At 43.6% G+C, this 23,968-nt stretch overlaps 1 protein-coding gene across 2 annotated transcripts in view; it reads right to left on the bottom strand.

The window, feature by feature from the left end:
* The window catches only part of CHN1 (chimerin 1), a 102,333-nt gene that overhangs the window by 52,865 nt on the left and 25,500 nt on the right, over positions 1-23,968 (bottom strand). The window contains exons 3-5 of one of the 2 annotated variants that reach the window (XM_053410612.1): positions 23,653-23,708; positions 16,335-16,366; positions 13,059-13,172 (exon numbers count right to left, since the gene is read on the bottom strand). In XM_053410612.1, coding sequence (XP_053266587.1) covers positions 13,059-13,172; positions 16,335-16,366; positions 23,653-23,708 — 202 coding nt within the window. The remainder of the gene's footprint in view (positions 1-13,058; positions 13,173-16,334; positions 16,367-23,652; positions 23,709-23,968) is intronic. The other variant, XM_053410603.1, reaches the window with a different exon arrangement.

The following is a 23,968-nucleotide window of genomic DNA, read 5'->3' as shown; positions in this document are numbered from 1 at the left end:
CACTGCTCTGGTTTGCCAGAAGCGGCTTAGTCATGCTGGCCACATGACCCGGAAGCTGTATGCCGGCTCCCTCGGCCATTAAAGCGAGATGAGCGCCGCAACCCCAGAGTCGGCCACGACTGGACCTAATGGTCAGGGGTCCCTTTACCTTTTACATCTACAGCAAGGTTGTAAAAACCCCAAATTTCATTGGGAAACAATGGAAAACCACAACATTGAGAAAATAGGGGGCATTCAAATAAATAATTTTGTGAACAGAACAACTTCTGCTACTGCAATAGACTTCCCCCCTCTCTTCCCCCTGGACATACCCTGTGTCATCACGATATCTGTTTCAGGGGATTGGGGGAACTGGGAGATTTGATGGGGGGCATGGGGGGAGGAGGCGAGGAGAATGTTCCAGTGTAGAATGTTCAAATTTTCGCCTTAGTGCTACATAGATAGATACAAGTTCAGCTGTGGTTTACAGGCAAGAACAGCATAATCACCCTTATGTGAGTGTGGAAAGCATGAAAAAGAAGAATAAAATAGCCAGTGCCCTGTTATCAGATGGCAGTACAGAATGCATTGCTACACATTAACTCCAGTGAGCTCATTCCTGTAAATGCTTATCAAGATTTAACAATGTGCATTGACAGAGTTTCCCTTTGCAATGCTCCCCGTTCTGCACGGGACAAGAATCTCAGCAGGAATTATTTCCTCACTATTAAAATGCATTACACCCTGCCTCTGAGTATCTTGCCAACAATTGCCGAAGATACAAGAGCAGGTGGAAGTCTGTTGCTAACAGAACAGCTAAGGGTAATCTGGGATTTCTGGCCAAGGGAATACAGAACTGATAATAGAGGACAGATTGTTGGAGGAGGCAGTGGCGGCGGCAAGGAGAACGGGAACATAGCAAGAACCATACGGGAAGAAAGAGAGATAACAGTCTGGGGGAGGAAAGAATGGTCCAGGTAATTAATTAACTCTAGGTTATTATGATAAATGCAAGCTAGAGAACCAGCTCCTAGCTGCCTAGAGTAAAAAATGCACTGACAATAAAGGATGAAGGAACATTCCCTTCCTCAAGGCCATTTCACAAATTACACAGCAGCAACCCTGGACTTTGTGCACATTCACATGCAGCCTAACAGGTAGAGCGCTGTTCAGGGAAAAGGTTCATCGTTTTTGCACCTTACATTTGCAGGTGTGCACTTAAAAAAACCCCAAACAAAAGCAGCCAGCCAGCAGAACTACCTTTAGGGCATATAGCCTTGTTTCTCGAATATACCAAGTGGCCCCCAATGCTAGGAAATTATTAAGGAACATTGGAAACAAAGCGGGGCAAAACTAAGTTTTTCGGGATCACATCACAGAGCATTGAACAGGAGCTTCTGAAGACTTATGACCTAGCACAGGACTCCCAATACTAGGGGCATTGGCAACTACCATTTTTTGTTTTCGTTCCAGGGCTGCTGCACCCTATGTGATGCCATGGGTTGTTTTTGGTACTCTAGTCTAAATTGGCCAAAGATGAATGAATGCTGGAACAGCCTAGATGGGAAACTGTGGTCCTCCAGATGTTGTTGGACTCAACTCCCATCAACATCAGGCAGTGGGTGATGGGAGTCCTTAGTCTAACAAGATCTGGAGGGCCACACTTTCCCATCTAGGCTGTTCCAGCTTTCATCTTTGGCCAGTTTAGCAGTTTCCCTGCTGTAAAAAAAGGTAAAGGACCCCTGGACGGTTAAATCCAGTCAAATGGCGACCATGGGGTGTGGTGCTCATCTTGCTTTTAAGGCCTACTGTAGATTATGCCAGAGATGTGCCGTTATGAGACACACTGGCGGGAAGTACAAGAACCTGCTAAAATGATAATCTTGCAAGCTCCTTCCTGCTGAATTGCACATAAAACTTCTTTCTTTAAAATATCTTGTGATGTAGCTTAAAATATGGCCCACTGGAAGTAAAGATGCACATGGTTCTGGACAATGTGAACCACCCTCTTCTCTCAAGGAAGGAACCAAGCAGCACTAGCTTTTTAAGAATTTGGTCCAGTCACCTGAACTCTTAGTTAATCCCTTTAATCTAATCCATCTTTTACTTTATTTTTTTAACAGTTTCATCCTAAAACTCTCAAATTTCTTTTTGAGTCTCTTCACTGTTCGTTCCTATACTATCAACTTTTTCTTTTTTAAATTCCTCTTATCACTTCAGAATGCATTGCCAGCGTAGATGCAGATTGTTCAATTTATTGCTTTCTAGTTTCTTGTTTAGGGACGTGGGTGGCGCTGTGGGTTAAACCACAGAGCCTAGGACTTGCCGATCAGAAGGTCAGCGGTTCGAATCCCTGCGACGGGGTGAGCTCCCGTTGCTCGGTCCCTGCTCCTGCCAACCTAGCAGTTCGAAAGCACATCAAAGTGCAAGTAGATAAATAGTTACCGCTCCGGCGGGAAGGTAAACGGCGTTTCCGTGCGCTGCTCTGGTTCGCCAGAAGCGGCTTAGTCATGCTGGCCACATGACCCGGAAGCTGTACGCCGGCTCCCTCGGCCAGTAAAGCGAGTTGAGCGCCGCAACCCCAGAGTCGGCCACGACTGGACCTAATGGTCAGGGGTCCCTTTCCCTTTTAGTTTCTTGTTTAATTCACTGAGCATCAATTAAAAAAACACACAAAACATTCCTGGTGCCTACAACCTGCCTGTGGTTTTTCTTGGAAAGAGCACCCTGCATCTCAATGGGGGGAAAGAGACAAAGGATGTTTTTGTCTCCCTACACACAAAATCAGCACGTCTTTGATGTCCTGCTTGGGAACTTGCAGAGGCATCTCACTGGCGACTGTTGGAAACAGAAGGCTAGATTAGCAGAACAAGCACCCCTGCCCTGCTGCCCATGCCCACGTCACCACTGGCTGCTGATGCTCGCTGCTCCCGCCTGGGCACACGATGGCCAGACCCCTGGCTCGAAAGCAGGGGGACGAGGGGCTGGGACGAGACGGGCCCGCTCCCCCCACCCCAGCCCTGTTTCACTCAGGTTGGCGCCACGACCTCTTGGCACATGAGGGGAATGGATTCCCCATGGAATTAACGTACCACAACTTCCAAAATACCATTTTTACACGTGGCGTCCTCCCCTTCCTTCATTTCTGTTAGTATTTCATGCCTCGCATGCTGCAGATGAGATTGTTGTAAATCACATACCTGTCTGAGACGAGCGTGAGAAATGGAAGACAGTCTTATTTCTTCCGCTGTAATGTACCGTACTTTCACTTTTACTTGTTCTGTTTGTTCTCTCGGAGCTGGAGAGAAAGGACACCATTGTGCCTTTGTCTGCACATAGTGTGTAAATAAATAGATTAGATCTTCGATGTCTCGCTCTTTTGCTGTGTTTTGCCAGAAGATTAAATGTGCATATACCAGCTGGTATATGTACTTGAGTGCTCTGGAGAACAAGGGAAATGCCTTTTCCAGTGCTGTGCATACTGGAAGACGCTCAGAGATTTGTGGGCTTGCAGGCACCCCCAGGGCATTTTCCGACAATTTCGCAGAGCCACAGGAGCCTCTGTGGCCTACCTGTCTTAGGAGCTAGGAGACAGAAAGGAAAATAAAAGCAGAGGAAGAGGATACAGGTAGGAAATGTCCGGGAATCCCAAAGTCTAAACTCAACAGACCCTGGCTTATGTCTCGCAGCAGGACTCAGGATACACCCTGGACCTCAGCCTTCCTCTGTTCCCTCCCTGTGTCAAATTAAAGATTGTAAGCCCCCTTGGGGGCAGGAACCTCTTTCTCAAGGGTCACACGCAGTGATGGTGCAAAGAAATAACACAAAATAAATCTTGCTATGCTCCTGCCCTGTGCAAGCTGAAGCCCACTAGAGGCCTTTCCCTTAAAACCAAAGCTGGGTACAATACACACCATCCATTTGGGGCTCCTGCAGCATGAAAAGGGGCTAAGTCTGCAGAGCTGGAGTGCTGACAGGCAGGGGCTTGGACCTTAGAAATGCAATTGACAGAGAGGGCTCTGTGTGAGGACCTTTCCCCTGCTCTCCTGGAGAGAAAGGAACATATTGCACTTCGTGTTCCCCTCTCTCTCCCTTGGACCCGTGTTGGATGCAGACATGCCTCTTCCACATGTGCCTGGCATTGGTTATGTAAATGTCAGTTTTGTTACAAAAGTTGGGTGTAACAAAACTGACATTTACATAACCAACGCCAGGGGGGGTCTAGGCACTCACCCAGGGTCCATGATTCTTGGGAGAACAGAGACACGGCGGAAATGGTCGTAGCTCCAAGAAATATGCTTTATTCTCCTATTGCGACTTCCCGTCTGCATGGAGGGAATCCGCATCTGACAGCAGGGTCCTGTCAAGAGGGGCTTGTCCTCCACAGCAGGGCAGCCCTGGAGCCCAAGGCATCTCTCCCTGGCTCTCTGATGGGCCATTAACCCCTTTTGGCATGTTCCTGTCTCTATCCCAGGTGAGACCCTGGCTTGGAAAGAAATTGGAGCCTGCACTTTCCCACTGACCTCCAATCTTCCTTTCAATACTTCAAATCCTCAAAATCCTCCCATTTATTAATCTCCAGGTTTAGGGGTGTCCCCTGCAAATCCAAAACAGTATTTTGCCTGCATAGTTTTTACTGCTACTGTTGCTGTGAATGAATACATGATAATAAAATAAGGCTCATTTTTAAACTTCTCAGCTTGCTGCCGGATTCTTTCTGAAGTGGTCTTTCTGAAGCGGACTTGCTCCAAACAAGGTTTCGCAGCCTAACTCCTAAGCATTTGGTTTTGCTGCCATGGAGGGGATTTTAAAACTCTGTTCAGCTCACATTTGTGGGTATCTGGAGGGATAAATTTCAATTAATGTATGCTCTCCTTCCTGTTAAAACCCATTCAACACAGGGGCAAGATCCTGAAACTTTGGGAAATTCTCTTTAAAAAGATCTAGAACGTGTTTAGGATCGATGAGTGTGTATGTTGCCATTTTAATGGAATGACCCCGTGATTTCAAGGTGTGATGTGAATGCAGCCTTAGAGTAAAGAGAATAGAGGCATGGAAAGGCCATATGGTTCAACCTTGTAAGCAGCCAGATATTCACAACAGAAAATATAATCTGGGGACCACAGCTGAGGACCTGCCAAGCTTTCAACATCTGTGGACAAGTCAAGCCAGGTAGCCAAGCCACATGCACCAGTGATGGGTGACAATAACAATAACAATAATAATAAAAATTCTATGCCACTCATCTCCTCTGGGCCTCGGAGCTGCTCCTACCTTCAGAGTTCCTTCTCATGGTCACTGATGGGCACACTTCGGACCCCCCTGGACGTAATTGACCCGAATAGATCCTGCTACTGGACTACTGATCCTGAAGAGCTGCCCAGCCCAGCTTCATGTCCCCCACCAAGTGCCCCCCCTTCTAGAACCCACCACTCTCAACCGACTCTCAACAGCCTCCCCCCCCCAACATTCACTCTCCCTTTCTAAGCCTCCTCCAACCTTCCGTCTCCACCAGAATTCCACTCCATCTCTTTCCCCCCTCCCTCCCTGCTTGACATTCACTTGGGAATTCTAATAGAATCACCTTAATTACCCTATTGCAAAAAGAGAGGAAGAGGTTACACATGGGAAAGGTCCGGGAATCCCAAAGTCTAAACTCACAGACCCTGGCTTATGTCTCGCAGCAGGACTCAGGATACACCCTGGACTTCCTCTGTTTCCCTCCCTATGTCAAATTAAAGATTGTAATCTCCTTGGGGCAGGATTAGACAGACCTTCTTAGTCTGATCCAACAAGGCAGTTTACATAGGTATGCATATGTTGCACGTGCTCCAAACACTGAATTCCACACCATCCCATTCTAATAGGGTGTTTGCTGTAGAATAAGTTTGAACCTGATAATGTGAGCAAGCCTGACTCTTCTGTTTTCATAGCTCACGTAAGCCAGGAATTTTCCATGGATACTATTGCAGCGCTAAGGCCTAAAAGGATTATCAGTAATCACCTGACGTACAAATCCAAAAGCTGTTACACCTAGGCTATGTGGTAGCTGCATTAGAAAATATAGATAGATAGATAGATAGATAGATAGATAGATAGATAGATCCCTAGCAGCTTATGATCTCTTCTTCCTTTGGTATCCAATCCACAGGACCCACACATCATCACCATTTGTCCTCCACTACCACCATAGCGTGCAGCAGGCATAGGCAAACTCAGCCCCCTGCCTGGTGTGCAGGAACTCCTGTTCTCGGAACCAGCTTTTCCTCCACATCCTTATCCTCCTTCCTTCAACCCTACGCCTCTTTTTTCTTTTCTAGTCCTCTTTTCCTTCACTTGCTACTTAGCTAGTCTGTAGTTCTTTGTCTTTCAGGGTGTTCACCTCCTGGGCTCAGATTTCAACCTCAAGTCTTAGTAGCATTTCTGACTCTTGCACCATGCTTGCCATAGCTCTTACCAACTTGAATAAAATACTGGGGGGGGGGGGGAATGTAAGCCCCACCTTGCGTAACCAATCACATGCATACCATTTGAATGGCAGTCCCCATTAACTTTGGGGTGTGGGCAAAGCCCCTTAAATGTTTTATTGGGATGGCCAAAGGGACCTTGGGCCCTAGGAGTTGGATCTGATGGCACGTAGTCCATATTGTTTCTAGCCTATTGTTTCTCCCACTGTTCAGCTGACAGCTCCTATTTCACCAGTGACTCCACCATTTGCAACTACCCCATGTCACATGGGGCTCTCAGCTGACAGGAAGCTCCTGGAATGGAAATGAATCCTAATGAAAGCTCTCTCCTAATCTCTCTCCAGGCAAATTTGACCTTCATTACACCCCGTCTATCCAAATGTGTTTAAAATTGCTCCGAAGTTTTCAAGTTAAGTTCCGAGTCAAATTAGTTATGCCATTTCATGTTGCAGGCGCCTTATTTCTAAACCCCACCCCACCCGTATTTCTGATAATGCAACAATAGGGTTTGCAGGAAAGGAAACTATGGCAACCAGCTAAACATCATGTAGCAACAGCAGCCGCAGCAGCTATCATCTCAAAGGAACAGAGTGTGTTCCTACACTTCCAACGCCTACCGCCGGTACAATTCCTCCTCGCTTTCCTTATTATCTTTGTCCTAATTAAACAAGGTTCTCACTACCAAACTGACACGGGGGACGATGTCTTATTATTGTCATCATCTGTTATAGGTCTTGCTGTTAAGCAGGTCCTACTGTTTGTTTAGCTGACTTTAAAGGTAGCTTTTAACACCTTCTGGAATTAATTAGGAATTTCCTGTTCCTTTCAGCTGTAAGGAATTTCTAATTCACATTGCAATGTATTCTATTACCCTTATATCCCCTCACCTGCGATCTGGATAAAAAAAGCAATAATCTGTTCTGGCCAGAGTCCCCACCCTATGCCTCTTTGATAAACTTTGCTGCTTCTGGATGCAGAGAACTAAGAACAGTGCTCTTAAACTAATATTAATAAACAGTTTGCATTAATTTCAATGCATCTCCCAATTTCTATTCTCTTTGACAAAAATCCACACTCCTCAGTTCCATGGGCATTCACTTCGAAGCCAATAATCCAGTCTATTAAACACTGGATTGAGACCAATGAGCCACAGAGCAAATGCCATCAACACAACAGACTGCAGCAGAATCCTACCACAGTTGTCTACCCATGCCAGTGACGGCTGCTTCCTGAAATACAACCTTGAGCTTATTATTTTGCTTCTAACTGCAAGGGGGAAAAGCAAAAGGCAAATTTTCTGCCTTGACTGGTTTCAGCTGACCACTGTACCCTTCTGATCTAGCTCAGTGACGATGCCAAGAATCCACTTGGCTTAAATATAAAACAACAATCTATCAAGCCAACCATATATCAAAGCAATGCCATACTAGTAACTAAATGCCAGCTCTCAAAAGAAATGGCATATGGCATTTCAAGTATATATGTGTAAGCTTTGGCTTCTGAAGAAAATCCATAACTGCTGGTCAGCCACTGGGAATAGTGTGAACACTTCACGTACAGACTAAGCACAGATACAGTATTGACGGACTTGCAATGACATATAAGAGGATGAGGCAGCGACTGGTGTGCACATGGCCCAAGCCATGGACTTTATTTGTTTGCCTTGCCTCTTCGCAATGCACAACAATAAACGTCGCTTCTGGGATACAGACAACAATGCTCCAATTTAATGTTTTTTTGGGGGAAATGTAAAAGGACACTATTCATGTATGAACTAAAAATGCAAAAACACAGAAAGAACAGGAATATAAACCATATACCACCCTGTTAGGCCTGAAATCCGCAGTAGTTGATGCCAACTTCAGGGAGTTTTGGAGCATGTGTGCTTTATTCCCACCAGGAACTGAATCTTTCGAACAGTCAGGCTGGGGAAGCGCCACACGCAGCAGCATAATATATCCTGAGGTTATGAAAAGGTATAAATGCTTGCATCCAGGTTTGACACAGCTTTCTTATCTTACGAGATGAATCACCCACAAGGAGTGCTTTTCTTGGTTGCCATGGCATTTTAGACTTCAAACTGCTAACCTAAAAGGCCACTACTAGCACCCAAAATTAATGAGCGGCTGTTGCATTCATGCCCTCCCCAGAGATACACTAGCGCATACTATTCTCCATTCCACTCTGGGTCAAGTTGATGGTCTCCTTCATCTAGTTTCCAACCATGGAAATAGAGGAAGCAAGACAGGGAAAAGTTAGGAACCCTGAAAGACCACAAAAGGGAAAGCACTGTAGAATTCCTTCCTAGTCATATGTGTTAAGAGACTGTGTGAACATCACATATTATTTATTTAGCAGAGTTCCGGCCCACTCTTCATTAAAAATAATCTCAGAATAGGCTCCGATATAACAGACACAATAAAGCATTAAGTTATATAAGGCAAATAGAACACCAACACCAGTATTATACAGATAACCCCCCAGCAACACCAAAATATCACCCAACATCTTTCTTTGAATATATATATTCACTGGCCACTGTAGCTGTCTATAACATGTGCTATAAAACAGACAAACCTAACGAGTTAACACACAATAAAAAGACTGCATTGACAGGTCCAGAGGCTTTAGTAAATGTTCCATGCAAACTCCAAACAAAATTAGAAAAAAATATTTTAATGGCTCAGATGTATGCAGGATTAAGGTATGATCAAGGCCACTGAAAATCAACTGATTTACAACACATCTAACTGCACAGGGTGAGTTGTAAGAAAACGAGACCTTGATGCACCGTGGAAGGAAAATATTAACATCTACAAAAGCTATTATGTAACAAACTGACAGAGAAGGTCTAGTGAGAGTCAAAGACAACCTTCCAGTTGCTAAGTTACTCATAACTGATTCACATATGCTTTGAGGGGGGAAAACAAGGGCACCAAAAACTTTATAAATCTTACTTTCAGAAATCATGTTTTAAAAATGATAGGAAGAGGAGGTACCCCAAATACTTTACGGTTCAGCTTTTTTGCATGCCCTCATTATTTTTTACCACATAGATTAACTGTCAGTTTATGATTCTGGTTTTTATATACAGCGGTACCTCAGGTTAAGTACTTAATTTGTTCCGGAGGTCCGTACTTAACCTGAAACTGTTCTTAACTTGAAGCACCACTTTAGCTAATGGGGCCTCCTGCTGCCGCCGCACCGCCGGAGCCCGATTTCTGTTCTCATTCTGAAGCAAAGTTCTTAACCTGAAGCACTATTTCTGGGTTAGCGGAGTCTGTAACCTGAAGCGTATGTAACCTGAGGTACCAATGTAATATGTGCAGCTTATAAGGAAATAATTAATCAGTGATCTAGTACACCAAGCATGAAAAAAGGGTAGTTAACACTCCCATAATCCATACCTATCCTGTCATTTCTTATGAAATGCTGCATTTGGTTTTTCCCCCTTCGAACCAGGTTTGATCCGGATTGAGAAAAAGAGTGACCTTTCAAGTCGCTTATGTGTGCACAGTCTAAATGAAGCACATTTGCTGGAACAGGCTGTTGCTGATGCCTGCTCGCAACACAATAGCCAGTTTATACAGGGCTTCAAATGAATGAAATGAGTCAAAAGCTTGGTACTGAGGCCTGTGACTCATTTATTCTGTAACGGTGTGGTAACCTTGCTGAGAAAGGTTCTCCATCTGTCAACAAAGACCTTGTTGAGAAACTCCAGAACAATTTCTACCGTCGCCATGTACTTGCCTAGAAAGGTAAGAGATCTATTTGCCTTATTTTCTTCAAGGTTACATTTGTCAGTCAACATTTAAAAAGTACACCATACCAGAATGAGCCCAACTTCTGGTAAATATCAATAAAATCCACTGATCTTGCTGGAAGCAAAGATCAGAAATAACCACAACAGTGGTTTTTAAACTTCGAACTCTTAGTGAGCCCTTTCCACATGAACTTGCCTGCTGAAGAATTCCATGCACTCTTAAAAGTTGCTTCACACAGTAGTGGACAGCTATGACATCAAGTGATGACATGCCTCTATGAATGGATCATCACAGACCTTTCTGTGACCTCAGATGCAAGGCTTTCCAACAGAATCAGTTCATACAATCAGCATCATTAGGCAAAGCCTTCCTCTAATGGTGCGCTGTAGATGTCTGGTAATCCAAAACTTTAGAAGTGCACCGGAGCAGCAACCCTGCAGATGTTGTTGGATGCCAAATTCCATCAGCTCAGTGTGCATGATGTGCTACAGAATGCAGAATGAGAGTGCCTCTTCCCAGATGGTTTATACACAACACTGGAAGACCACCCTGATTATGTCTTATTTGTTCACGCAGAGGTTGAAACCATTTACGTACTGCAATGCACAGAAACTCTTCCCCAGTGTTTAATAAGCTCTCCCCACATGGATCACAATCTTGACACACGGCCAGAATGTCTCTGACTGATACACTCCTTGATTTGCTAGTAACTTCATGGAGAGGACAACGCGTCAGTTAAAAACTGGCACAAAGGCTGGATAAACCAGGGAGTCCAGCCAAACCCGAGAGGCTTCTGCTCAGGGAAATGCAGCTAAGCCCAATAGAAAAACGTGACAGTTGCCTTGAACCCAACCACGCACCAAATCCCTAAATCCTCAACCTCAGAAAGACAGTAAGAAGAAAAAAGAACTATGACCAGGATCCAGAACAATTACCGAAATCCATTTGTGCAGAACACGTCGTCTATTGTACTAGTCTATGTTAGCTGTATTCATGTGTCTGCAGTTGTGTCTCTGGCTGCAGAGATTGGGAGGACAGAAACAGTAGTTTCTATGCATCAGAAAGAATGTTGGATAACACCAGGCACAGCCAGCATGGTGGCCAGCAGACGTTGGATTCCAGCTCCCATCAGCCCCAGCCAGCATGGCCAACAGTCAGGGATACTGGGAATTGTAGTCCAACAGTATCTGCAGGGCACCACGATGGCGACCTCTGCATTAGACAAACAACCCAACTAGCCTTGTTTTTTCAAGGGCAGAATACGTACATGAAAGGTTGAGGCAATTTAGTGTAAGGAAGTTCACATTACTGGTTTTGACAAGTTTGAAAATTTGGTTGAGGATCATTTAAGATGGCAGTTCTGTCAGCAAGCAATGGTTTCATCACAGCAAGTTTCAAGTTGTGGGGGTGGGAATGATGACAAAGATGATTTATTCATAACAGAAGACTATACAAGCCAAAAGCGTACAACAGCTAGACTGGTGAACAAGTTGGATAAAGTTGGTTTCTGGCTTCAAATTTTCAAAAATTAGACCAGTTCAGAGGTGTGCGGTGAAATTTTTCATATGGAAAAACAGTGTCATTGCAATGTTCTGTCACTGCACACATGCAGCATCGTGCCTACCTCCCTAAGCCTGGCATAAGCTTCCCGGGCTTTGGGAAGGAGGTGCCAAGCTTTGATACTTCAATACTCTAATTTACCAGGAACACTGAAGAGACTAGCCTAGTCCCCCTAGTCCACTGACCACAGTGGACCAGTTATAAAGATGGCACTATCTATTCTATAATTGGTTGGTGCTTAACTAGATCTTTTAATGCACACTGACTTTTGTATAGATAGAACCAGTCCTCATTTGCCTCTCACTCGTCTGCATTACAGCTGAATAAAACCATAAACTTAATGGGAAGGCTTCTCACTTGGGAACCTGAACAAGAGTCAGTGTGTGTTCTCCAGGGGTCAGCAAACTTTTTCAGCCACTGTCCTTCAGTCCTTGTGGGGGGCCGGACTATATTTTGAAAAAAAATATATGAACGAATTCCTATGCCCCACAAATAACCCAGAGATGCATTTTAAATAAAAGGACACATTCTACTCATGTAAAAACACGCTAAATCCGTGGGCCAGATTTAGAAGGCGATTGGGCCAGCTCCGGCTCCCAGACCTTAGCTTGCCTACCCATGTCCCACACTATCTTGTATCTGCTGGTGGTGTTGGCAGTGAGAGTGACGTAAACTCCTGCACTTCTAGCTTAGTGCTGCAGCATCAAATGGAAAGTGCTATTAAGCTGTTCCATAGGCATGCAAGATGGACATGATTTTGTCTAGATATTAAGACTGTATCAAAAAGCCACTGAAAGGCTCTCATACATTGAGAGATGACCCTGATGGACTGAACAGCCTATTTGTTATTCTTCTCTTTAAAAATAACAACCACTACAAATGTGCTTTTTAAAAACCATCACCTACACACACTGTGATCTGCAGAATAATGCAAGAGGGGTGGTGTTAAGAAACCCCCCTGCTTACAATTCAAGCAGCTTTCAATTAAAACTTTTGGTAGAGCGAGGGAGATAGCAGGAGAGGACAAGTATTGAAAGTAGAACAGGGAGAGAGGTAAAGTGAGAAGATTTAAAATAAGCATTTCTAAGTTTACAATGCCCCAATATTTCAATTGCCTGTTAAGTTAAAGGACTTTGAAGGTAGAACTAGGCCACAAAAATATAATTCAGTTAAACCTTTATTTCAAGAAGATTCATAAATAAAAATGGAAAAGAGCTAATCCTAATATTCCCCTCAAGAGTATTCATAAATATTCTAATAGCCTCAAAATGAAATATTAATTACCAACCTCAAAGCCAAAGTGTACGTTCCAGGTTGCCGTTGGCTTTCGCGAATAAGATAACTTCCCTCTGCTACGCTCAATAATTGATCTGCTTCTTCTCTCGATATCCTCCCATGGAACCTGAAAAACAAAGCCCATCTTCATCAGCACAATAAAAGAGTTGTTTCGAGAGAAACGCTCACCAGAAAAACACAAGCCCTCAGCGCTTTTTCATTATAAAATACAAAAATAGCATCCTTCCTTTACTTTCAAGAAACACGCAGCATACTCAAAGTCAGCCCTGAATACAGTTATGTTAATTTCTCTACTTAGCATGCAGCTGGCTTGATCATTTTCAGCTGGTAGTTCTTAGTTATCAACTTCTTTTTTTATATATAAATAAAGCCTAGGGACACTGCCACCCTATAGGCCAAGTAAATTCTGTTCATAAGGAGCACTTATCAGCTTGATTTACAGAGAGGTGTAAATCTTATCTTACATAGCTTCTCATTTGACATTAAGGTTGCATATCCTTCTGAACAATGAGCCAGACTGACAGCATGCCAAGACCCTAAGGACAGATCTTAAATTCGAATAATCATCTCTGTATACATAATTTACATACATTTCTCCCAGTCATCGGCACAACCCATCTCTCCCTCCGATGTATTTGCTTTCTGTCTATTGACCCAATGGAAACACCTCTACTATAATGTATCATTATTGTCATGGCAAGTTTGTTTTCCTAAACACACACATCACAGTGAAAGTCACCCTGGAAAGCATCAATTCAGCGAATGCTGTATGTGGCAAATGTCAATAGTCACATTTGAACACTGACAATCCTAGATGAATATTATGAACATCCAAAGTTTCAGAGGCACACCCAGTGAACGCTGACAGTTCCCTCAATGAGATCGTCAGTGTTCACTCGTGTATTTCTGGCAAGTAGGAGCATAAGGCAGAGCGTGCTGACCATCACAAAATCTGTCTGGGATGTGAATGTTGACATCCAACAGTGTACATACTGCAATGAACTACGGTGTAGAAAGAGACAATGCTGTTATTTTACTGAGATCTGCTTTCCTCCTCAGATACTGCACAAAAGTACACCACTACAGTGGTACCTTGGTTCTCAAACGCCTTGGTTATCAAACACCTTGGTTCCCAAACACCGAAAACCTGGAAGTAAGTGTTCCGGTTTTCAAAGGTTTTTCAGAAGCCGAACGTCTGATGCAGCTGTCGGCTATTGTTTCTGGGGCACCTGCACCAATCAGAATGTTTTCAAACATTTTCAAACGGATTTCCTGAACGGATTAAGTTTGAGAACCAAGGTACACTGTAAAAGCCATATAAGAAATGACAATGAAATTCTGTAAGAGAAAATGTCTTTAACGAAAAGCATTGTACATACAAAGGGCAAAAATATAAAGAATGGGAAGTTTAGTACAGCTAGGCCCTGGTCCAAACTTTTCCTCTGCCATAATGCTCTGCAGGTGATTTAGCTATGTCACTAGCACACCTTCTGATATACTATTTCCCATGTGCAAGAAGTCTACTTTGGGAGTCCCAACTGAAGTAGTACAACAACAACAACAACAACAACAACAACAACAACAACAACAACAACAATTTATACCTCACCCATCTGGCTGGGTTTCCCTAGCCACTCTGGGCGGCTTCCAACAAAAGATTAAAAATACATTAAAACATCAGACATTAAAAACTTCCCTAAACAGGGCTGCCTTCAGATGTCTTCTAAACATCAGATACAGTGGTACCTCGGGTTACATACGCTTCAGGTTACAGACTCCGCGAACCCAGAAATAGTACCTCGGGTTAAGAACTTTGCTTCAGGATGAGAAAAGAAATCGTGCTCCGGTGACGCGGCAGCAGCGGGAGGCCCCATTAGCTAAAGTGGTGCTTCAGGTTAAGAACAGTTTCAGGTTAAGAACGGAGCTCTGGAACGAATTAAGTACTTAACCCGAGGTACCACTGTAGTTGTTTATTTCTTTGACATCTGATGGGAGGGCATTCCACAGGGCGGGTGCCACTACCGAGAAGGCCCTTCACCTGGTTCCCTATAACTTTGCTTATTGCAGTGAGGGAACCGCCAGAAGGCCCTCAGAGGAGGCCCTCAGTGAACGATGGGGGTGGAGATGCTCCTTCAGGTATACTAGGCCGAGGCCGTTTAGGGCTTTAAAGGTCAGCACCAATACTTTGAATTGTGCTCAGAAACATACTGGGAGCCAATGCAGGTCTTTCAAGACCGGTGTTATGTGGTCTCGGCAGCTGCTCCCAGTCACCAGTATGTAGCCTCCTACTTGCACAAGCTGATCTATAACCTGAAGAAAATCTTTCCAGCTTGATTTTACTAGTTGTACAAGCTCGCCCTAAGTTGCTGACATTATAGCTCCATAGTTTTGAATTCCATGTTACTTGGCTTTGTTGACAACTCAAATGATCTTCACTTGCAAATTTACAAGTCCAACAAGAATGTTGAAGTCCATTAATTCACTTTGGCAACTTTAAACTGCTCTGAAGATACTTTATTTCCAGACACGGAACTGTAAATTACCTCAATATAAAGGCGTCGAGTTGAACACCAAATGGATGGTTGTGAACCCATGAATTCCAAGAGGAACAAACTATAAATTTTGAGTTAACAAACAAAAATACCCCTGAACAAAATGTGTGAATGAAATAAAAGGTGACTGAAGATTTTTCAACTGCTGAAAAATACATATATCAAAATTCTCCTATGATGTGATTGCTTGTAATCTACTTCCCAATTTCATTGTATGGGTAAAGATGAAAATTGGCTATAAATTTCCATAGCCACTCTAAAAAAAGAAGAAGAAGAAAGACAGACGGGGGCTCTAGTGTGATTTTGCTCCCCACCCTCCTTAAATAAAAGGAAAAAAGAAAAATAACTCACACATTTTATTTTATTGCCAACAATTCTGCCAAATGGAAGCAGGAATATGAAGTAAAGCACTTTGAAGTACAAAACTGCTAGCCTGTCATCAGATTTGCAGAGAAATCTGACCTGACTACTGAAGATGTGCGTGTCAACATTTCCTTATGTGACCTATTCATGGTCGAGTAAAACTGCCTATGTTGTTGAAACCACCAGTGAATTGCAAAATAATCTCATCTCTGTATCCTCGAAGACAAATTGAGATGTTTTATGAACCCATTGAGAACATGCAGAGTAGCCATTGGGCAAAGTTTTGGTATTTTTGCTCTATTAGACTGCCCTTAGCTTAAGGCAAAAAATTCAGAGCACACTGCATTACTTACTCTCGTCCATAGTACTTCGGTCTGTTCTCTACCTATTGAAAAAGAAAAAAAGAAGCATCATTTTACCAGAACAATACAGAATATGTAAAGAGTTCGTGTTCTCCCTTAATGCACGGTTTATCCTGTAATTAACTGAATAACAGCTAATAGACAAAAGACACAAATACTGTTTATCATTTCTATATCTTTTTTGCTTACCTAGAACAGGGTTTCCCAAACTTGGGTGTCCAGTTGTTTTTTTGAACTACAATTCCCATCATCCCTGACCACTGGTCCTGCTAGCTAGGGATGATGGGAGTTGTAGTACAACCACAGCTAGAGACCAAAGTTTGGGAAGCCCTGACCTGGAACATACATTTTAAGTCGGATACCACAACTTTTAGTCATGAAAATCCCTTAGCTTATTAAAAGGGCCACTTCACAACTTGTTTCATGTGGAAATCAGCTGCATAGGTGAAATTTTGCCATTTCTACCAGCAAGCCACACCTGAATTATATGCACTAGTCTGGAGACCACAGCTGGATACAGTGGTACCTCTGGTTACGTACGTAATTCGTTCTGGAGGTCCGTTCTTAACCTGAAGCACCACTTTAGCTAATGGGGCCTCCCGCTGCTGCCGCGCGATTTCTGTTCTCATCCTGAAGCAAAGTTCTTAACCCGAGGTATTATTTCTGGGTTAGCAGAGTATGTAACCTGAAGCGTATGTAACCTGAAGCATATGTAACCCAAGGTACCACTGTATGGCTATATGGAAGCCACACAGCCCAGGAGGCCCCCACCCAATAGACCAATGCAGAATACAGAAGCAAATGGGTTGTGACCAAAGTTCCCATGAGTAGAACTCCGCTCACAAGACATGGCTGGAGGAAAGTGGGCGATTTTCACTTATTCCTCCTTCTCAATACAACCCCTTCTACCTCTCAAAAATCAGAAGAGTGTGGGAACCAGGGTGCTGAAGGAAGAATTGGCAAGAACAGCATCCCGCCAGTAACTCTTCCAGGGAATTGATCTCAGTCCCTTCTGCAAAGCAAAGGAGTCCTTTCCCTCCAATGTCACCCATATTAAATAGCTAAGGACATCTACTGAATCACATAGCCTAACATCCTGTTTCAACCAGATGTCTCCAGGAAGCCCACATGGTGACAATGGTTTTCTCTCTCGCTGTTACTCCTTAGCAACTGATACTCTCTGCAGCTGCCACCTGGGCTCGCTCCTCAACAGTTCTGATAATCAAGATGTTTCTCTTCCTTAATTTAGAACTAGTATCTTGTAAACTTTGGCGCGACCTTGCGTTTGGCACAGTTTGAAAGCACTCCCGGGTGCAAGTAGATAAATAGGGACCGCTTACTAGCGGGAAGGTAAACGGCGTTTCCGTGTGCGGCTCTGGCTCGCCAGAGCAGCGATGTCACGCTGGCCACGTGACCCGGAAGTGTCTCCGGACAGCGCTGGCCCCCGGCCTCTTGAGTGAGATGGGCGCACAACCCTAGAGTCTGTCAAGACTGGCCCGTATGGGCAGGGGTACCTTTACCTTTTAGCAAAGTGCTCAGCCCAGCCCAGCTTCATGCAGCCTCACACTTTAGGGGAGTTAGAACAATAAAACAATGAGATAAAACAATAAATTCAAACAACAAAACGAAGCACTAAAAGGAGTTAAGAAATAAAAGGGAAGAGAGGATAAAAACAAATGCTAAGGGTTGGTTCTAGAGCAGAAACTTGCCTTAGAGCTCAAAACCCTGCTTCAAGCATTCGGCAGCCATCTTAAAATGCAGCCTCATTTTATTGGTAGCCCATAGATCCAATATTCACAAACACGGTGCCTAGAATTCTAGAGGCAACGTATGTGCCTGGGTCCCAAATAAGTAAGAATGAGGGAAGGGAACATGGGGGAGGGGGCACATCTGTGTGTGGGGATGAAGCTTGTAGGAGATGTGTGTATGTGGTTCCCCCACCCCAAAAAGTAACTCAACAGCAGCTGAGTTCCATGACTCTGGCCAAAAATCTTGCTCCATGATAAGCCTCTCATTTGTGATTCGAAAATGGTCTAGCACAGGGGTAGTTTGGCACATAATACTCCTTCTGCTCTTGTAAGAAATCCATCTTGCAGTGTGGACCCTCTCATATTTTGGAACTCCCCAACTCTTTTCAATATCTGTTAAAACATTTCTGTTTATCCAGACATGTAGAAGCTGCTGGGGTTTTTTTTTAGCTTATTGTTGGTCTTAATTTTTTTTTAAAATACATGTTCTTAACTGCTTTTACTGCTAATTTTATTGCTTTATCCTTTTTGCAAACCGGTTTGAGGTTTTATCACAATTTTTAAAAGGTAAAGGACCCCTGACAGTTAAGTCCAGTCGCGAACAACTCTAGGGTTACGGCGCTCATCTTGCTTTACTGGCCGAGGGAGCCGACGTTTGTCCACAGACAGTTTTCCCGGGTCATGTAGCCAGCATGACTAATCTGCTTCTGGCAAAACCAGAGCAGCCAAAGAAACACCGTTTACCTTCCCGCAGGAGCAGTACCTATTTATCTACTTGCACTTTGACGTGCTTTTGAACTGCTAGGTTGGCAGGAGCAGGGACCGAGCAATGGGAGCTCACCCCGTCACGGGGATTCGAACCGCTGACCTTCTGATCGGCAAGTCCTAGGCTCTGTGGTTTAGACCACAGCGCCACTTGTGTCTCCTTAACACAATTAAGCAGTATATAAACAAACAAACTAGGTTTTTCCTCTAGTTCCTGCAGGCCAATGTGCAAAAACCTACCTACAAGCTGTTAATTCCAGGGAACAAATAGAGGAGATGAAGGGAAAACATTTAAAATAAAATAAAAAGAGTGAAGAGGAAAGTAAAACCCCTTAGGATGCCGAAAATATCTCCAGGAACTTATTTACCAGGAAAATCACCCAGTGGCAGTATAAAGGGCTGCTTAGGACAAGGTTGTTTGTGGATACTGTTCACTCAGGCTTGCTGGTAATTAGGGTTATATTAGCATGAAGCTTTACTATACAACAAGAAGAGGGGGATATTAATTAATTCAATCATCTGGTTCGCTTGATATCTTTTCATTTAAGATTATTTTAACTCCATGGCAAGATGCCAAGCTGTGACAGCAAAGGACATCTTACATGTGTGAGTAAGCCACATGAACAAACATGCAGCAAGGGAACAACAGTAATAAAGAATCAGGCGTTTTTCTTAAAAAAAAGAATAATAAAAAGCCTTGAAAGTTCATATTACAATTGGGGAGTATTAAATCAGTTGGAGATATGGTCAGTAAAAACTCGTATCATCTGTTTCCTATAAAATTACCCCTCTGCTTCAGTGTAAACATAGCACTGTAAAAAAACCCAATATAATTGGATTGATACTTGAGAGTATTAAGACATATTTGATTTAAAGCCTCTCTATATTGATGTCGGTGTCGCTCAAAAGAAGGCTCACAGTCCTGACTCCCCTAAGCACAACACTTTCTTTTCCGAATGACCTGGGGAAATATCTGAACACACTCTGATAATAAGGTCAAGTAAACAGAAGTGATATTTGTAAAGGCTTACAAATGGCTTAACCCTAGCCAAGAGGCAGCCCTGAACAGACAATGCTCCTTGCCGCACGTTAAGTTGTCCTTCTCACATCTCTACTTTTTGGTTGGTCTTCTCATCATGTCAGAAATGATCCTTCATCAATCCGCACCGCCAGTATCAGTATGCTTTTGGGGTTAGGTAAGGGTAAAGGGACCCCTGACCATTAGGTCCAGTCATGACTGACTCTGGGGTTGCGGCGCTCATCTCGCTTTATTGGCCAAGGGAGCCGGCGTACAGCTTCCGGGTCATGTGGCCAGCATGACTAAGCCGCTTCTGGCGAACCAGAGCAGTGCACGGAAATGCCGTTTACCTTCCCACCGGAGCGGTACCTATTTATCGACTTGCACTTTGACGTGCTTTCAAACTGCTAGGTTGGCAGGAGCAGGGACCGAGCAACGGGAGCTCACCCCGTCGCGGGGATTCGAACCACCGACCTTCTGATCGGCAAGTCCTAGGCTCTGTGGTTTAACCCACAGCACCACCCGCGTCCCTTTTGGGGGGGTTCCAACAAATCCTTCTAAATTCCTAGTTGGAAATAAAAGTTACGATTTATTTCAGAATGATCTCAGTTGAACGGTTACACTAGTCGTTGTTATCGGCATCACATTCCAAAAAGTAGTCTAACGAAAAAGGATACGGGGGGCATATTCTGGAATATGATTGTTTTGGCGGCCATTTCTTTAGCTTTATTATTATTTTATCTATGGAAGCATTTCTATGCTGCCCTCTCGCAAAACAGTGCACAGCAACCAAAAAAGAACCATGCAAAAGCAATAAAATTGCTTTTTAATTGGACGTGAGATTGCTATGCCCCTTACTTCTGTTGCTACTGAAAGAAAAGTTAATGAAATGCTTTTAAAAGGTTAGGAAAGGAGGTGGCACATATACATGGAACGGATTTGCAATGTTATGCAGCAATATGCAGTAGGTTGTCTGTGTGTCCTCTCAGGAGCTACGTCTGTGTCTGTGTAATGCCCATCAGAACATCAGCCATAATGCTAAGCGACTGGGCCTCATTTGGAGAAGAAAGAAAGACCAGGGTTCAGTCCCCTTGATGTTATTGCTGATGAACTGGTTAGGGCTTTTGCCGTTGACTGGTGCTATTGCTGATTTTATGATATGTTTTTCTGGGAGAGATTTCGAGGTGCATACAGCTTTGGCAAGGATAGGAAACCTGTGGCCATACAGATGATGTTTGACTCTCATGAAACCAACTGGGCTGTTCCAATGAAGTGAAATGTCTGTTAAGAGCGCTACTAAAATCCCAATGTCAGACAAGAGAAAGGGAACTGTGTTGTACACGTTTGCAGCCGTGCAAGAGAAAATTCTTACCAGGGTACTCATTAATAGGCTAGAGAGCAAAACCTTAATTTATCCTGATCACTACTTATCTTCATGAACAGGAATCAGCATTAGCTAGATAAATAATTAAAATGCCTGCCAAATCAATATTGGCAGAAACTGTAGTTTTCTTTGAAAACGTGGGCCACTTCACGGCCATTGGAGCTTTATTTTTTTCCATCCTAGAGCTTTACAGCACATTTGGAAGAATTGCAACTGGCATATGAAAGAGAGCAGCACAAAGAAACTCCTATTTAATTCAGTAAATTAATCCTGTTTGTGATCTAAGCGGTATAAGCTATTAAGGCCATGACAGTACTGTGCTCCCCTGTATTTAAGGCTATGTCAAAATGACAAACACATTTCGAAGATTAATTTCCTCTCCCCTTGGGTACATGATGAAAGTGTTGCAATAAAATTTAAAACTTTAATCATTTTCAGCGCCTATTTAGCATGAATGGTGTTTTGTGGCTGCATTATAACAAGTCAAATTTCACGCCGTAGCATATTAAAAATTGAAATTGATGTTGCGCTGTGATCCAGCAGAGCTGGCTGAGGAACAGATAAAACGGTTTGCCTAAAAACATAAAAAAGCTCCTGACATGGTGATTGGAGCTACCAGGTTTGTAACCTTGAATAGGTGGGCAAGTTCAGCTTTGTCCAGTAAGATGAGAGAGAAAACCAGACCAACATATTCTCCCTCCGCCAAAGAGATTAGACAGCACTGATCATGTCTACTGAAGGCAACCAGGGGAGAGACCTGGAATCAGCGAACAAGAAATCAGGGCTGCCGGGGCTGAAAGCAACGTGTTCATCATCCACTGCACACCCTGATGTACAATGAGAACTAGTCCCTGAGGATGATCCAAGCATGAAACCCTGTTTATGTGCATGGCTTACTTTTGCAGGACACGTTTTGGTCATCAGATAGTGCCCCAATGTCTGGGAAGGAAGGTCTGATTGACAAATGGTTGACAACTGGTTGGTTTCCTTGCTGGTTTTTATCCAGTGAGTCCTGCACTCGTTCTCCCTCTCCCTCCTTTCACCCCTTACAAACAATTAATTAATGGCTATCAAGCAAAAAAATCCAGCAAATCAGTAATAAGTGCCTGATTTAACAAGACGGACAGGTCAAGGGTGGTCAGACATGATGATGCAAATCATAACAATGACCATTTTTAGTTTAACTGCACAGTGCTATTTTCATAGAAAAAGAGGTGCTGGAGCCTTCGAATGGCAATGGTGCCCACCTGAGAGGTGCCAGAGCTGAGCTTTGGCTGAGAAAAAAAGCCCTAGGATCTTCAAAAAAGCAGAGACATCACCTTGCCAACAAAGGTCCGTATAGTTAAAGCTATGGTTTTCCCAGTAGTGATGTATGGAAGTGAGAGCTGGACCATAAAGAAGACTGCCGAAGAATCTATGCTTTTAAATTATGGTGCTGGAGGAGACTCTTGAGAGTCCCATGGACTGCAAGAAGATCACACCTATCCATTCTAAAGGAAACCAGCCCTGAGTGCTCTCTGGAAGGACAGATCCAATACTTTGGCCACCTCATGAGAAGAGATGACTCCCTGGAAAAGACCCTGATGTTGGGAAAGATGGAGGGCACAAGGAGAAGGGGAGGACAGAGGACGAGATGGTTGGATAGTGTTCTCGAAGCTACTAGCATGAGTTTGACCAAACTGCGGGAGGCAGTGGAAGACAGGAGTGCCTGGCGTGCTCTGGTCCACGAGGTCACGAAGAGTCGGACATGACTAAATGACTAAACAACAACAACAACATAGGACTGCACTCACCCTAAGTGCAAATGAGCACTAAACAAAACAGGAATAGTACCAGCTGAGCGGAGGTGATTCTCATGGGTGTCATGGCAGAGGAAGAACGATTTAACCTTCCCCTCCCTGCATGCTGTGGTCCCAGTTGAAAAATGACTTCCTGTTCTTTTCTTGGTATTAAATCTTTCAGAAAACAGAGACATGTTTGCTAATGATGTATGGAGAATCACACTTAGTATGGTCTCTAAGAGGGCTGCAATAAGGGCCCTGTGCTTTTATATAGTAATTGGAATATTAACAGCATGATTTCCTAGCCATGTTCAGGCAGAGAACTGCCTACAAGCCTGGCTCAAAGGAAACCAGCTAAAGCTTCCATCATGTAGTGGTGAGACTGGGAAAGAGGGACTAAGGGTAATTGGCTTATAAATAATAATAATAAAAAGGGTTAGGAACATTGTGGGAAATTAAAACAGTGGCCACAGGGAAAATATATTCAAGGAGGTCCAGGGAAGGCAGTGGTGGGCTGTGCCTGGTCGTGGAGGTTTGCCAGAACTAAACTAAGCAACAATATTCAGTATTTTTAAAAGCCTTCAATTACATTTAGCTTTCACAGTAAACCCACCTCAGATGTGCAGGTAATCCTTCTAGGGTGGGGAGCTTCTTGTTGCAACTGATACACTAGGAAAAGGCAGAGGAAAAATGGATTTCATTTTTATGTTTAAGACTGCAAGGAGGTAAACACTTTAGCATTTGTTTGTTGGTATTAATGAAATAGCCATTTTTGACATTCAGGGATCTGTCTACGCCAACGGTCAGTACCCGGTTCCTTTGTATGCCACATTGACTATGTTCGAAGCGGCATTCAATACATGGGAAACTAAAAGTATACAATATACCAACTACACGTCAGAAGTAGCTAAACAGCAATGTGGTAAGCT

This window comes from Podarcis raffonei, chromosome 1, assembly GCF_027172205.1.
Source record: "Podarcis raffonei isolate rPodRaf1 chromosome 1, rPodRaf1.pri, whole genome shotgun sequence".
In the NCBI taxonomy this organism is placed as follows: Eukaryota; Metazoa; Chordata; class Lepidosauria; order Squamata; family Lacertidae; genus Podarcis; species Podarcis raffonei.
This window is presented reverse-complemented; position numbering and strand designations above follow the sequence as displayed.